The following is a 16,056-nucleotide window of genomic DNA, read 5'->3' as shown; positions in this document are numbered from 1 at the left end:
ATGGTAAAGTTTTCAACCTCAACTCAATCCTTCTTGATCTCCGCCAAAATGTCGTCCTCGATGCTTTCCAATAGCGACGCCGCTTGAGGATTGTAGTCTAACAATATCTTCGCCCGCTCCGCCTTTGTTCTCGAGTTGGAAGCGAACAAGTACCGACCAAGCATAGGGTGCCGCTCAATCATCCCATCCAATTGCTCCAGAGAGATGGGAATCGGCTCTTCGTTTTCAATCATACCATGCCGCTTCAGGATCTCACCCATAGTTCTGGCAACCTCCATGTGAGAGACCTCTTGTGAACCCGCGAAATAGTAGCCCTACGCAACGTCAGTAACCAGCAAAACCCAACGTCCTTTCGAAGTCGACACGAGAACACATCCCATCAATGAATGTAAACCATGAAACGACCAACCACATCTGACCAAACTTACCTCCTCATTCCATCCAGCGACCCCACCCCCCTCCTTAACGCCCTCCTCAACGAGCCTCAGATAAACGCTCATCAAGTCATTCACATGCACCCAACTCCTCCTGTTCTCCCCCTCACCAACATAGAACACCCTCCCCAACTTCCCCACCTCCCTTAGAAACATAGGCACAAACGCACTCTTCGTCTTCCCGGGCCCCAACCCCCTCCCATATATATCCGGCGGACACATCACCGCAATCCTAATTTTCCCCTCTCCCTCTCCCTCCGTCTTCGCAGTCTCGTGCAGCAATTTCTCAGTAAGACGGTGCAGCGCCATGTCAGGCAGCGAGCGGATCTCGTCGAGAGACGAGATATCCGACCATATCTTTGGGTTCGAAATGCCGAGGTGAGTCGCAGAGAGGAAGTCAGATACGATGCCCGTGCCGGAGAGGTGTATCAGGACGCCTGGCTTTTCCCGCGGTTGTCGTAGAAGCCCTGCGAGGAGGGCTTGGAGGGAGGGCAGGTGGTCTGAATTGCCGTTGTCTATGTATCCCAGATCGAGGTTGTTAGAAATTACCAATCAATCATTCAACATGTACACCAATACATCAACCATTCGCCCTCATCGTCGCCATATAAAGTCCCCCACCCCCACCACTACCCCATCCATCAAGCAAGAAAAGAAAGAGTATCACATACGAACAACGACATCCGCACCCGCCGCCTCCCGGGCAAGAACGTCGGCATCATCATACGTCCCCCTCACGACCCTGACGCCCGGGTACTTCGACGAGAAGTCCGAGGGCTCGGTGCGCAGGAGCGCAGTGATGGACCATTCCGGGTGTGCGGTCGCGAGCGTGTGCAGCACGGAGCCGCCGATGTAGCCTGTGCCGCCTGTTCTGGTTGTGAAATGTCAGGTTGGGAGTGTCAAGGGGGTGGTGGGTTGGAGGGGGTGGTACAGTACATGAGAATTTTGGGGGACATTGGGATGGTGAAGTGATGTTAGAGATGGTTGGGTGTTGGATGATGGGTGTTTGGATTGATTGTAGATTATAGCAATGGATGTATCTAGGTGATATACAGGTGTATGCTGGTAAGGCAACGGCCTTTTAAATACATATAATCGCATATGAAGTGTTGCATTGCTTGGTAATGCATTTCTTGCATATGCGGGTCTCTACTTGGACGCCTTGCGTGTTGAAACCAGAGCGACAAAAAGTTGTAGGAAGGCTCTGAATGAACTGTGAGCGACAATCCATGAGCTCGTAGAGCCCAGCCCAATCGCAACCCATGCAATATCAAACGTCCTCGAAAGTCAGTCGTATATCTCGGTTTTGGATATCGGAACATGCGAAGCATGACGCGGGGATGTCGTTAATCCCAACATGGCTAGCGCGCCGGACCCGTAGCTCCACTCGAACTTTTTTCTTGTCGGTCGCAGAATTTCGCGAATGAATGTGAGCGCCGTTTCGTTGGATTTACACAACTCAACAAACCTTACACCAACACTTTCTTCTTCCACTGCAAACATGGCGTCCCACGATATCGAGAACAAGAAGCGCAAGCGCAAGCACAAATCCGGCAGCAAGAAAGATGAGGAGTCCGTTGCTGTCGCTGCTCCCAGCAACGGCGCTGTTGAGAAGCCCAGGAAGCGGACAAAGAAGGTCGATGAGGCTGAGGTCGCAGATGTCGTCGACGACGTTCAGGAGGCTGGAGAGGATGAGGAGGAGAACGAGGAGGAACTCAATGAGGAGTTGAAGAAGATTGCGGCAGAGGCGAATGTTGCTAAGGTCGCTGAAGAGAATAGCGCCGAAGATAACGAAGAGGATGCTGGAGAGCCTCCGATTGATCTCCCTACAACCACGTCGGTGCCTTCGATTAACGATCCCACGAAGTTCTCCGAGTTGAACTTGAACGAGAGGACCCTGAGCGCTATCAAGGAAATGGGCTTCACGGACATGACAGAGATTCAGAGGAAGGCCATTCCACCGCTATTAGCTGGCAAGGATGTTCTCGGAGCGGCAAAGACTGGTAGCGGAAAGACATTGGCTTTCTTGATCCCCGCTATTGAGTAAGTATTCGAGCGGAGTCTTTTAAGTGTCTAAAGTTAACGTTTGCAGGATGCTTTCTGCGATGCGATTCAAGCCGCGTAACGGTACCGGTGTTATCGTCGTTTCCCCCACCCGAGAACTCGCACTCCAGATCTTCGGTGTCGCCCGCGAGTTGATGGAGAACCACCAGTCTCAAACATTTGGAATCTGCATTGGAGGTGCAAACCGCAGGGCCGAGGCAGAGAAGCTCGCAAAGGGTGTGAACCTGCTGATCGCAACCCCCGGGCGTCTCCTCGATCACTTGCACAACACCGAGGGCTTCGTCTTCAAGAACTTGAAGGCTTTGATCATCGACGAGGCAGACAGAATCTTGGAGGTTGGATTCGAGGACGAAATGAGGAGCATTATCAAGATCTTGCCATCCGAGGAACGCCAGACCATGCTTTTCAGCGCCACACAGACGACCAAGGTCACTGATCTTGCACGCATCTCGTTGCGCCCCGGTCCGCTTTACATCAACGTCGATCAGCAGAAGTCGCACAGTACCGTGGAGGGACTCGAGCAGGGTTACGTTCTCTGCGATTCGGACTCCCGATTCCGTTTGCTCTTCTCCTTCCTGCGGAGACATCAGAAGAAGAAGGTCGTCTGCTTCCTTTCGAGTTGCGCCGCCGTGTCGTACTATTCCGAGCTGTTGAACTACATTGATCTCCCAGTTCTCGCGCTGCATGGAAAGATGAAGCAGCAAGCTCGAACATCAACTTTCTTCGAGTTTTGCAACGCAAAGAGTGGTATTTTGGTGTGCACTGACGTTGCTGCACGAGGTATGTCAATAGCAGAGGTTTTCTATTACATCAAAAGGAGCATATATTGACTTTCGTATAGGACTCGACATCCCAGACGTCGACTGGGTGCTACAGTACGATCCTCCAGATGACCCGCGCTCTTACCTCCACAGGGTGGGACGAACTGCTCGTGGCGTGGACGGCAAGGGACGAAGTCTCATGTTCTTGTTGCCCAGCGAGGTCGGCTTCTTGAAGATGCTCAAAGAAGCGAGGGTCCCTCTCGTCGAGTTCGAGCTTCCGGCCAACAAGATCTTGAAGTACGTAACCCATACTCTTGCTCCAGAACTCTTCACTAACAATCTCATAGCATCCAGAGCCAGTTGGAGAACCTCATCGCGAAGAACTACTACGTAAGTACCCTATCCTCAAATCTTAGATCGAACACAACTAACAACACCCGCCACAGTTGAACAAATCCGCCAAGGACGCCTACCGCTCCTACCTGCAAGCCTATGCATCGCACAGCCTGCGAACCATCTACGACGTGCACAAGCTCGACCTCGTCAAGGTAGCCAAATCCTTCGGCTTCTCAACGTACGTATCTAGTCTCCCGCTACTCAAAACACCCGCCTGACTGACTCTTCGCCCAGACCACCAAGGATAGACATCAACCTCGGCGCCAGCCTCAGCAGGGACAAGAAGCCCGAGGGCCGGAGAGCATACGGAAGCCAGCCTTCGCAGGGCAGGCGGCCGATGAAGCCGAACAGACGGTAAACTGAGCGAGCGAGATATCAGAACATGTATAGTCTGTCAGGCAATTCATCCAACAGCACGGGTTTTCGGCGTTTTATCATTTTTGAAGGGAGTTTGATACAATATTCGTTTTCTCACGTATGAAGGAGGGGAAAAGTTGTCATCATCATTGGTCATTGATCATCCATTGTCGTGCGTTGTAGTTTCTACGGGGACATGCGAGTTATAGACAGACAGATGTTCCGGGTGGGAGGGCAGGTCTCGTTGCTTGACGGGAACTGGATTACGATGATTTGAATAAGTGTTTTGCTAAATTAATAACGTGGGAGTGTACAGAGTTCTGTGATGACCAAACGTGATCGTCGTTCACATCTATCAAACACATCCTTCAAGTTATCCAATACAAACTTCCTAATTCACAACTCCACACTCACCCATATACGTCACAACTCCAAGTACCTCCAGTACCTCCCGCATCATTGCCCCCAACAAAGACACCAATAACCACCTCCCTCCTCGAAGACTACTCCCAATTCCATATGTCAACGCAATAACCCACAAACCCTTCAACAGTCCCCCAACCACTCACGACCCAAACCTTCACGCAGGACAATCACACAACAACAACACCTCACGGCATCCCCACAGTTCGCTCACTATCGACGACAACGCACAACGTCCGGCCGTACGTATCTTTCATCATACCTTGATCTCGAGACCCCATTCGTCAGATAGGATGACGCTAAGAGGGCGATACTCGAAATTCGGATAATGTGTGATAGTGTGGGAGCGGTGGGTGGGTTTGTTTAGGTTCTGAAGATACGGAACACAGAGTAGATATGTCTTATATTTTTTTATATTGATTTATTGGATTGATATTTGGGATGCTATTACATGTCATTGCGTGGCAGGATTGGAAAAGATGTGATCTACACAGTAGGCACGCAGGTAATGTTATGCGAACCTAGATATGTATGCACATGTATGTGCATATATGCGAGTGCGAGTACATACGTACATAAAAGTGACCTGTCATAATTATCCATCTTTTCCATAGAGATATTGATTCACCTCACACACACACACACACTCACATACTCATTTCCCTTCCAATCCCTCCATCCCACACAAAAATACGCACAAGGCTGAAGAATCTCTCGAGTAAATCCCTAATTCAAGTCACACACATCCCCCGAATCCTCCAATTCCGCCCCCGTACCCGTCCCGTCCTCCCCTCGACGGACGATGCGATGCGCTGGCACTCCACTCCCTCGTCTCGCTCCCCCGCCGAGAAACTGGTAGGCCGGGCTAGTCCCGAAGGAGATAACGACTAGGGCGCGGGCGGCGGGCGGGCCGGGTCCGGTGGTTGTCGAGCGAACCAGAAAACAGGAAACCTAACTGGGCTGGTGTTAAACTACTATTGGATTTTTTTGGGGGGGTTTTGTTTTTGTTTGTTTGTATTTGTCGGTGCGTTGGATAGACTAGTAGGCACTTTTTGATTATTTGAATAGGTGGGTAGGTGGTGATGTGAGGTATTCTATGGGTGTACATGAGAGTGCGTATGGAGAGGTGAAGTGAGTAGGTGGGATTGTCGGACTTTGGGGCACGGGAATGGGAGAATATGCAGGTGGTTGGTGGTTGGTTGGTTGGTTGGTTGGTTGGTTCGTGTCTGGTATATTGTGGTGGTTGGCGGGGAGGGACATGGACATGGAGGAGGAGGAGGAGGCGTTTGCCAGCCACACCCATTCTCTTGCATTTGCATCTCCATCTCCCTCAGCCGCACCGTCACATCACATTAGTTACAGGAATATCTCACTGTACAGGGCACACTGGAAGGGCAGAAGGACCATACTACGAGTATCATATTACCATCCTTACACTCTGAAACAAACACCTCTGCATTCCTCATGCACGTATGTATCTCCTCCCTCGCTGTTGCTGCCCACGAGGTTCGTCTATGCAGCCCATGGTCGCACAGGACGCGCGTGGGAAGAACACACACTCTCTCTGCGTGGTACTAGAATAATTGGGAAGGCTGGTATGTGGAAAAAAGTCGTGAAGAAAAAAATAGAATTAGTCTATTCTGCGCCCTATGAGAAGGCGCAGACGTAGGGTCTGTTTTCTCGTAGCGCCGCATACGCCTATGTATTGCACACTCGTTGCGTTTGGGCATTGGATGGGTGGGATGGCGTGGTACGAACGTTGGAGCGCTAGGAGAGGGTGGTTTGTGATTTGTCTTGTCCTTTTGGGGGTGGTTAGGGAGAGTCATACAACGCACATATTCCGTACTATGTATGATGTATTCCATAGAGGAGAAGGACGATATGAAGATGAAGATGAAGATGGAAGATGAATATGGGAAATACCAGGATTGGTTAAGCGGCGCCAGGTGGTTGACAGGGTTACCGTTAGTGACTTGTAATTGTCCATGAGTCCATCCTCCACAGTCGAGGCTAACTAGTAACTACTCGTACCCTATGAGAGTGACGAGACGATGAAGGCTATGAGGCTACTTGACCAGCCTGCTTCTTGAGCCCTGCGCCTGTGCTTGACTTCTCTACTCGTCGGTTGCTTGTGATTTGCTTGCTTGCCTGTCTACCCTACCTACCTACCTACCTACTTTCCGGACTGCCTACGAGGGTACCAGTCAGTCCTCCAGTCTAACCGACCCGACTGCCTGCCTTGTCTTGCCTTGTCTTGACCTCACCTCTTCCCTCTCTCACTACCCACCAACTCTCCCACCCACCATCACCACCTCAACCCTCCTCTCTCTCCTCCAGAGCTCACCTCGAGCCATTGTTATCTTTCTGCATTCGTTTCCTATCTGAGTGCGGTGCCACTTCGAGAGTGCGCTCCATCACTGTGAGTTTCTCAACCTTCTCTGCCTCGTTGTTGTCTCCTTCTCGTCACCCTCGCTCGCTCGCTTCGGGTTCCTGACTGCCACCTCAGCTCCGCCGCCTCTCCGTCAGGTCAGGCCAGACCGGCCAAAATCTTTTTCGATCCCGGATCAGGGCTTCCAAAAAGGTTTCTAGATACCAGACGATAGCATCTTTCCTTTACTGCGACGATGCGCTGAATCGATTGCCCGTCCAAATCAGAACTTCCGTTTTCCAATCCCAGCCCGACCGGCTTCAACTCTGCCCTCTGCTCCGCTGTCCTTGCGCAAAGCACTGCGGTAGCGCAAACCGAAACAACCACCCTCCACCCTCCACCCTTCGTACCACCACCTGAGCTCCCCCATAGCCCGGTTCGATCGGACAATACATGCATTCTTCGCTACCATCTAGTCTCAAAATCATTCAGCAGCTGCACCTCATGTCTTCCTTCAACCAACCCGCCTTCTAGAATCTTTCGGGATTCACGATGGGCTTTAACCTTCCACTACCTGCACCCACTGATCTTAGTTCTACCGATAACGAAACGCACCTCCGAGACGACCTCGCCACGGACGTCTCAGCACGCACCGATAAATCAACCTACAGTATTCCCGAAGACGGAACCCCCATCACCATCAACACCGTTAGAAAGAGCGGCCTACACAAGAGATTTAGCCAGACCAGCTTGCTGATCGAGTATTTCGAAGGCGGCAAGGCCGAAGGCTCACACGTTAGCTCTCGCCCAAGCGTTCGAGTGCGCGTCACTCCATCCTCGCGCAGCAAAAGCCAGGCCTCCAACGACAACGTCCATTTCTCCCAGACGGCTCGGCACACCAGGAGGCCATCTTACTCCCGCCGCATATCCTTCGGCGCCAACTCCCGTGTCGCTCGACCGACCAGCGAGGCATTCTATTCCGAGGACTCGAACGTCTCGTTTCTGCCACCTGCGCCACTCCAACTTGACCTGCTGGACGACAACGCCAGCGACATTTCCGACGGCAGCGCTCGTGGACGATACATCCCCCCAATGTCCGATATCTCATCCATGCCAGCTGATAGCATGCTGGAAGGAAACCCCGTAATCATGTCTCCCGGACGGCGCAGAAGCAGGAGTCTGGAGAGAGAAGAGGTGTTCAGCGAAATCGCCCCCTCAGACACATTAAAGGCACCGACGCGCCAACGGAGCAGAAGCCTGAGCAAAGAGCGCATCACGCAGCGTGTCATGGAGAAATTGCAGCAGAAGCCCGTCGAGGCCGGCTCCAGCAAGACTTCAGCCACCAAATCCAGCCGAGAGGAGCTCTCTGCGAGCAGGAAATCGAGGCACAGAAGCAAGACGCTCCGCGACGAAGAATTGAGCGGCATCAGTGGGACCGACTCCAGCCTGCTGTCTTCCAACGTCAATCGACGGTCCGGCGATATGTCCAACCGATCCGCATTGTCTGGCACCTCCTCCTCCATTAACAACCCAAAGCTGCTCGCAACGGTTGAGGACGCAATCAAACGCCTCATCCTACCAGAGCTCAATGCGCTCAAGGAAGAGCAGCGCACACAGAAGAATTACAACAAATTCGATTCAACGTCCTCGCCCAGCAAGTACGAGACTGTCGACCCAGCAAGCCCACGAGATACCTTGCGGCGACGAGTCTCCAAATCATCAAGTGCCCCGCACATGCACGGTAACAAACCGAAATTAGTACTCAATCGAGACGGAGACGACCCGGGCACAGTACTCTCTACAGGCTCTAGCCGCCGAGAACGCCGATCGAGCAGAGGCTCTACGTCCGACCGCAGCTACGCAGAATCCACGAGAGAAGGCGAGAGAGTCCGCCATAAGAAGAGCAGGGATAAGGATGGACAGTCGGCAAGGGACGCTGCCCTCATCGGCTTGGGCGCTGCTGGATTGACGGCTGCCGCTCTCCGCCACCACGATTCTCGCGAGTCCAAGATGGAGAAGAAGGAGCGAAGGCGCCGCCATAGCCATAGTCGAAGCAGTCGAAGCCGCACCGCAAGCATATCTGGGAGCCTCAATGAGGATGAACTCAGAGTCCCTCCGCTCCCGATCCTCCAGAGCGAGCTGCAGGGCTCTGAGATGACCCGGGATTCGATCCTGTCTGCTGCCACAGAGACTCGCGAGCGCCCAAGCTCTAGTTCCTCCAGGGACACAGGCATGGAGACGCCTCTCCGAGACGTTCGTCGGGGATACGCATCTCCTTCACCTCGTACTCCCAACAGGACGCCAATCTCCCTCTCTCGAGGTCTCGGAATGTCCCACAGCAACAAATCTCATGGAGACGTCACCGGTCAGACACCCAAGAGCGACCGCAGCCAATCGTCGCGCACAAAGGATCCGTCTTCCGCTGGTCTCTCTGCTGCTGCCGCCGCCAAAGCTCGCGCGTTAGAGAGCACTCAGCCTCAGGTTTCCCAATATGAGATTGCGGATCAATCACCCACCCGTGCTCTCAGTCCCATCCAGAGTGAGGCTAGCTACAGGGAGGAGATAACGACCGGCTCGCCACGTCTCCGCTCCATACATAGTGCTAATTCGACTTCATCCATTGGCCGTAACATTCGCCACGAAGCCTCCAATGCTTCCATAGCATCATTCGAATCGACACCAAGCACCAAGGTGGCTCGTACACGGAAGCGCCCACAAGGTGTAAACCTGGAGCGTGGAAGCCAGATCCTCGGTTCTCCAAAAACGCCCGGAGATGCAGATGAGTTTTTCGAGCAGGGCCACGAGCAGAATGATGCCCTAAGGAGAGAGATTGATAACAGCTCACAGGGTTCACCTGCGATCGGTTACAAGCACATGTCGAACTACACAGATGACAGCGCGGAAGGTCAACACCTCGATAGCCGGGATGGCAAAGAAGTAATCCTCACACAAGAGATCCGCAAAGTTGGCTCCAACCCAGAATACGTCCACACACCACTCGCAGTGGAGTCGGCTGTTGCGTCCCTCCTGGGGCCATCTAGCATCAGTGTCCGGTCCTCGATGGCCAGCCCTATCAAGAAGAGCGGGCTGTCGAATGTTACTGCTGCTTACGAGGATCCTTATGAAGAGCACATCGCCAGAGAGCAGGAGCTCGCCAGAGAGCAGGAGCAATCCAGCAAAGAGCGGTGGGCGGCAATCCGCGAGCAGGGTCAAGTGCTGGCGGCGAACAACGCTGCCGCCAACTCCCCCCGACAGAGTCTTGCACGATCTAGCTATGAAGCACCTAAGATGGGCGCAAGCGCCTTCCCAACGCAGGACGAGATGATGCCAGAGATCGGCTTCGGCGTCGATGACGAGTCCGACATCGTGACCAATCCGTCGATCGTCAAGGGACCCGTCGGGCCGGGCACATACCAGGGCCGCAGCCAGGAGTCGTTCGATCAACTTGACCGTGAAGCAACGCCTTCCAAACACTCATACGGTAAGGCGGCTGCATTGGGTGCAGGCGCAGGCGCCGCGGCGCTTGGGCTTGCTGCTGCTGGCAAGCGGAACCAGTCCCCATCTCTTCGAGACGACCAGTACCAAGACGAGTATGATCAAGACTATCTAGGTGAGCAGTCATATGCGCCACAGCCGTACTACGGACAAGGGGACCGTACGCCCACAAGGAGCCCCATGTGGAAAGACGAGGGTTATTCATCTGCTAACCAACCTGGAGGCATCACGCCTGATCCACGGCTGCGCGATCGCTCCAAGCTGTTCGATGACGATGGTCTTGGGGATTTCGACGCGGATAGCCTCGGAGATGCTGGGCTGTTCGCTCCAGGTGGAAAGCATGCCCGTCACTTGAGCGGCAACTCCCATGGCATGTCGTCGCCTCTCTACGATGCTTCTACCGGCAAGGGCTTGGATAACATCCAGTCCAAGGATGTCGTAGCTCTCATGGACCACTTGACCGTCCGCGATGCACAGCGCAATGCCCGCGACACCGAGATTCTCGTCACTTTAGTTCGCAGTGCAGCAGAGATGCGAAACCAGCTCGAGGAGGTCAAGCAGTTTATTAAGACTCAGGATACGATGATCATGAACCAAAACGACAAGAGAGCCGACCTGACGGAACAGCGAATCCTGGGTGGACCTCGCCCACAACCTCTCGGCTCACCCCGTGTTCCCCGTTCATCTACAGAGGATATTAACGACGTGGAACAGAAGAAGAAGAGTGTGTTCAAGCGCGCCATCAAGGGACTGGGTATGAAGGGCGACAATGACATCAAGAACATCGAGAAGATGCTTGTCCAGCTCTTGGGCGAAGTCGAAGGCCTGAAGCATGCGCACCAACTGACGCTAGCTCAGCAGGCCACTTCCCAGAGCCTCAACTCGTATGAGAACCTCAGGGCGAGCGGCGATCCAGGCTATGAGCCCGAGGGCCGTGCTGGCACGGCTGGCACTGCTTCTTCGCCAGACCAGTCTACCTACGTGTCCAACCCGTCCTTGCGCCGGATTCAGGACATGTCCCAGGGCTTCGAAGTCCACCAGCCCCATCGCATCAGCACAGTCGAGGAGGACGATGAGGAATACGCCGAGCATGACGAGCCATACGAGAACACGGAGCGTATGACAACACCCACACAGGAAGCTCGCCGCAACAACTCGATGAGCATGGATGCGTCTCCCCAGGCAGCAAGGGCTTACCGCGACTCCGCCAGCCTGGAGAACACGCCCAAACGCAAGCACAAATCGAACAACTCATCGATCTTTGGCATTCCCAAGATCTCCCGTTGGTCCAAGACTACCGCGTCTACCAATCCCGAGAGCCTTCCTCGTAACAGCGGTGGTTCTAACGAGCAGCGTCCGTACTCGAGCGCCTCCCGTTCTGGCTCGCAAATCAACATGGCCTTCTACCCTGAAGACCAGTACGAGGTCCAGGAGGACGATCGCCTGCGGTCAAACGTCTCTCTCGCTCGTGATGAACAGCGCTCCATCCGGTCTGCATCCCCTCTCATCCCAGAGGAGGAGCCTCAATATGTCCTCGATGACCCCAAGTATCAGGCGCACCGCAACTCGTTGAACCTACAGCACCCTCAACCGCGCCAAGGTCCAACAGGTCGCCACCAGAACCATCTCGAGTCTCAGGCTCAGATCTACGACCCCAACCCGGTCCGCTCGCCTGACTCTTTCGACCAGTGGGGCAGCAATCCCGCACTCGCCCGCAACCGTCTGTCTGGCGGTGCTCCAGCCGGCAACCTCTCTCCCATCTCGTCTGAAGGTGGTTACAGCCAGCATTCGGCATCTGATCAGGCGGCACCAGCACGTCCCCCAAAGATCCGCGACGATGGACCTTTGATTCCCCAGCAACCACTTGCCGGTCATGGCCAGACCAGACAGATGTACAGTGCTCAGACGGACTACGGCAATGGTAGTCCAGGCGCATTGACTCCATTGGCGCCAATCCAGGAGGTCCGTTACAGCCTCGAGACTGATACCGGGCATCATGTTAGTCAACCCTTATACATTTCATCGTTCAAGAACTAATTCTAGATACAGTACTCTCCTAGCCCCTCTCCCAGGCCCAACAGCATGGGTCTCAATCCCGCATCGGCCATGAGCCCACAGCGCAAGATCACCGGCCCAAGGCCTATGGGAAGCCGCAGCCCCAGTGGACAGCAAGGTCTGAGTGGCCAGGCCCAACTTCAGCACTCCGATACTGTGATCCGCAGGAAGCCCGTCGCTGGTATGTAATCTGTTTTGCCCGTTTCCCCCGCCGAAAGGACCTTGGACAATGGCCGATGGTACTTGCCGGTCAGGTAAGGATGCTGACCCAGCGTTGCTCCTTCTGCTGCTGCATTCTTCCTTCTTCCGTTCTATTTGGCGATGATTACTGACTTTTCGATTCAGATTACGACAACGAGAGTTTGAAGAGCTACCGCAGCAGTCTCGATTCAGAGATCTTCTGAGTCACCTAATTCCTCTGCATATCATGGAAGCATGTAGACATTCCCGTCATCTCTCTGCACGACGCGAACTACAGACGTCGCTCGCGCACACGCTGCATTTGCATGGAGAATCCCGGAGTTTTCACCTCACTGTCGGTACGGTACAGACACCCACCCAAGGAGCATGCATTTCTCAGGAAGATACCTTTCTATCTCCCTTTTCATTGTTCCCCTCGGAGTTTAAAGGATTGTTGGCTTTCCACTTCTTCATCGGGGAGCATTACCCATCATATCATAGCCCTTTACTCGCCCCTTCTATTCCCGCAGCAGAAAAAACACACCACCACCACCACCACAATTACTCTATACACCCCCACTTGTTTTTAATCGTCTTCTACGAGCATTAAACGAACACGTCACGAGATTATGATGGTCCTTTTTTCCGTCCGTTCGGTGGAGAGATGAGTGTGGTCAGTTGGGAGGAGGCCGTAATTGTCGAGGGATCAGTTTTTCATTTGGAGGTTTCTTTCGTTATTCGGGGGGGTGTAAACGGAGAGAGAGAGAGGTGGATTGGCTCTCCTCGCTGGGCGATGGGGAATTACGGGGGAAGGGGAGCGGGTGGATATTTGAGGGATGGGAGAGGATGGGATAGGATAGGACAGCTAATTATAACGAATTTCCCCCCGGTTGAGATGGTTTTTGTGATTTGTGTGAGTGTTTGATTCTTTATTGTGAGATGGTTTGTTAAATGTTGTGGAAGGGTCGATGCGGTGAGTTGGTAGTGTCGTTGAGGCTGCGATTTGAACTTTGATATATATAAATTCGCGAAATCTCGAGTATCTACAACACGCCCTCCCATACAATCCTATCTACATACAAACCCCATCTCTCCCCAACCCTACAACTTCGCCCTCACAATCCCCCCCGCAAACGACGACGCCCCCTCCCCTCCGGCAGCACCAGCACTCAACGCCCCAACAACCTGATCCACCTTCTCCAACACCCACCCACACCCCTCATCGCCCACCAACCACTCCACCCCCTCCCTAGTCCCCGCCTCCCTTTCCCCCTCCCACGACCCATCCTCCCACGCCTTCCGTAGTCCAAAAACATGGCTCAGCACCTGCGGCCCGACCCCCTGCTGCGCCCTCAGACACGCAATCGCAACAATACTCGTCGTCACTCTCCCCACATTCGCACCCGTCCGCCTCTCCGGATCCGAAAACAGCGCCCCATACTCCCCCTCAATGATAAAAACCGGCAAATCGGGATGCGCGTCCGCGAGCTTCGCCTCGAGCTTCCGTGACAGCGGCCTGTACACAGACTCCCAGAGCTTGTTCCCCCTCGCCGTCACACTCGGTATCGTCCCGGGCGTGAGATGTCGCGTCGGCGTTGTCGACAGTAATGGGACGATGGAGGGCGGCAGCGAGGCGCGGAAGGCGTTTAGGTTGTTGATAGTCCGCGGCACACCGTTGAACCCGATGCATTTGAGGCCGACTTCCCGCATGAATTCTGCGATGGCGGCTCTTTCGCGGTCGGAGCGTATGGAGGGATCGCCTGCGGCGACGGAGAAGAGGGCGGCCATTGAGTCTGGGCTGTTCATTGTCATGGTCGCCGCGGTGGTGAGGGCGAGCCAGGAGGGGCGGTGGAGGGAGTGCGAGGACGCTTCGGCGGCGATTTGGGCGTAGATGGCGCGGATGTTGGGGGGCGCGGGGAGGGGGCCTGGGCGGGCGTGCGGCGCGTTTATGAGGGTTTTGAGGGCGGGGGATAGTTTCGACATTTTTGAGGTTGTTTGGATGTTGCGTATGTGAGGAGGATGTGTGTGTGTGTGTGTGTTCCTGGGGAGGAATTGTAGGCGTGAGGTTGGATGCTGAACTGGAACTTTGCAGTTGGAGGTATGGTAGTAAATCAGACGAATTGAAAGGAGGGAAGAGAGAACTAAAGGGAGGTTCCAATTGTTCGGGTTTGGGTATCGTGGAAAGGGAAAAGAGAAAAGGGAATCTTGAGGTTTCTTGTAGTGGATGATATGATGTCGTGAGGTGGAGCTACGGAGGTACATCTGGCTCCGAGTCACTAGTTCGGGTTACCGAGGATCATGGTCAAGCGTCCCTCCGGAGCCCGTGCTGGGCGGTGGGGGGTGTGTCTCAGCCTTCACGTGGGAATGGAGAAGCCACGCACGTGGTTGATAACTACATCGTAGCAAGGAGACAGCGGAGAAGAAACCTTTTCTGACTGTGGCATTGCTTTGGGTGTTCAAACTAATATCTGGGTGGCGTTCAGGAGTAAGGAGCGAACATTCAGTTTCTTTTACGTTTTTCGATAATCTTCATCGTAGCTTTTTTCGGACTAATGAATGTACTTTAAATACAAGTAAATACGTCAACCAAACAACACAAGAGCTACATTCCTAATGATCTCTGACCATGTTGTTCGAACTTGCTGAATTGTACGAAAATAGAAATCAAGGCATACGGTCCCCTAGGTGTTCGGTAAAATTGCTGATGGCGTTCGACATATGTACTACCTCGAGTTCGTTTGCATGACTGCATAAGAACTTCGCTTCCAGATACGACGGAGTTGCGCCCCGCGTTGTGAAAGCGTGGCGTAGAGGGATACGACGGGACATGCATCGAATAGACCCTTACGATAGAAAGAGACATATTGCATGGTGTCCTGTTCGTTGGTTTCCCTTCCTTTTACAGGCATCTGATGGAGATGAACGAACGTCACATCCTCAGTTCGCAAAACCTGCAGCAGCAAATGTCTGTCCAAAGCGACTGTGACATACGGAGATGCAGCGTCCAAGGTAAACATTAGATATTACGTAGCCTCGGCGGGCAGCCATGCATTGCTCAGTCTGCTCTGGTTCGTGAACCATTGCCTTTGGTCCGTGCGGAGATCTGCGCATACTTGTGTGAACGGCATCTTCCATTCTATTGATCAGACTCATTGCTTCTTCCCATGTGCAAATACAAGCCTTCAGAGGCCTATTAGTAGGCTCTGCGGGAAGCTTGTTTTGAAGATCAGTCGCCGCACTTCCCTCCATATGATGTTCTATCCGTAACGATCAACTGACCGGGCCAATCGCATCAACGACGCAGCCAATCTGCCGCATATTAAATCAGGCGATTAGAATACGGACACGTTGTAACCCCTACAATTACATGACGATGAAGAGATGCTACATGTAATGTTACCGCACATTCGGCCATCGATCCGCATCGCAGCAATGGCACCATAATCTATGACAGATCTCGAGCGAGTCCTTACAAGTCGATATTTCTTTCCGCTCAATCTAGACACTATTACCCCAGACGATC

The 16,056-nt window shown here is 53.5% G+C and overlaps 4 protein-coding genes across 4 annotated transcripts; 2 read left to right on the top strand and 2 right to left on the bottom strand.

Annotated features, from left to right (window-relative positions):
- Positions 1-23: 23 nt before the first annotated feature.
- BU24DRAFT_431682 (NAD(P)-binding protein) lies at positions 24-1,390 on the bottom strand (the record flags this gene model as incomplete). Its single annotated transcript, XM_033529882.1, has 4 exons — positions 24-314; positions 429-949; positions 1,106-1,305; positions 1,371-1,390. 4 exons carry the CDS (start codon positions 1,388-1,390, stop codon positions 24-26), a joined length of 1,032 nt encoding a protein of 343 aa, XP_033388494.1.
- Positions 1,391-1,872: 482 nt separating this feature from the next.
- On the top strand, positions 1,873-4,347 carry BU24DRAFT_419731 (DEAD-domain-containing protein). Its single transcript, XM_033527290.1, has 6 exons — positions 1,873-2,477; positions 2,527-3,278; positions 3,340-3,556; positions 3,607-3,649; positions 3,706-3,833; positions 3,890-4,347. The coding sequence occupies exons 1-6, from the start codon at positions 1,936-1,938 to the stop codon at positions 4,011-4,013; spliced, it is 1,806 nt and encodes a 601-aa protein (XP_033388493.1). The 5' UTR covers positions 1,873-1,935; the 3' UTR covers positions 4,014-4,347.
- A 3,008-nt stretch (positions 4,348-7,355) lies between these two features.
- BU24DRAFT_477293 (uncharacterized protein) lies at positions 7,356-13,239 on the top strand (the record flags this gene model as incomplete). The annotated part of the gene is made up of 3 exons (XM_033532974.1): positions 7,356-12,296; positions 12,348-12,534; positions 12,699-13,239. The coding sequence occupies 3 exons, from the start codon at positions 7,356-7,358 to the stop codon at positions 12,755-12,757; spliced, it is 5,187 nt and encodes a 1,728-aa protein (XP_033388492.1). The 3' UTR covers positions 12,758-13,239.
- Positions 12,879-14,749, bottom strand: BU24DRAFT_439969 (uncharacterized protein; the record flags this gene model as incomplete). Its single annotated transcript, XM_033530341.1, has 2 exons — positions 13,697-14,749; positions 12,879-12,886 (listed from the first exon to the last, which is right to left on the bottom strand). The coding sequence occupies exons 1-2, from the start codon at positions 14,514-14,516 to the stop codon at positions 12,879-12,881; spliced, it is 828 nt and encodes a 275-aa protein (XP_033388491.1). The 5' UTR covers positions 14,517-14,749.
- Between the last annotated feature and the right edge of the window lie 1,307 nt (positions 14,750-16,056).

Source organism: Aaosphaeria arxii (assembly GCF_010015735.1).
Source record: "Aaosphaeria arxii CBS 175.79 unplaced genomic scaffold BU24scaffold_2, whole genome shotgun sequence".
Taxonomy (NCBI): domain Eukaryota; kingdom Fungi; phylum Ascomycota; class Dothideomycetes; order Pleosporales; genus Aaosphaeria; species Aaosphaeria arxii.
The sequence above is the reverse complement of the archived record's forward strand: the minus strand, read 5'-3'. Positions and strand labels throughout refer to the sequence as shown.

Coding starts and splice junctions, on each gene's coding strand:
- BU24DRAFT_419731 (XM_033527290.1), top strand. CDS start 1,936: ATGGCGTCCCACGATATCGAGAACAAGAAGCGCAAGCGCAAGCACAAA. Junction 3,279..3,339: donor CACTGACGTTGCTGCACGAG/GTATGTCAATAG, acceptor ACTTTCGTATAG/GACTCGACATCCCAGACGTC. Junction 3,834..3,889: donor AAATCCTTCGGCTTCTCAAC/GTACGTATCTAG, acceptor CTCTTCGCCCAG/ACCACCAAGGATAGACATCA.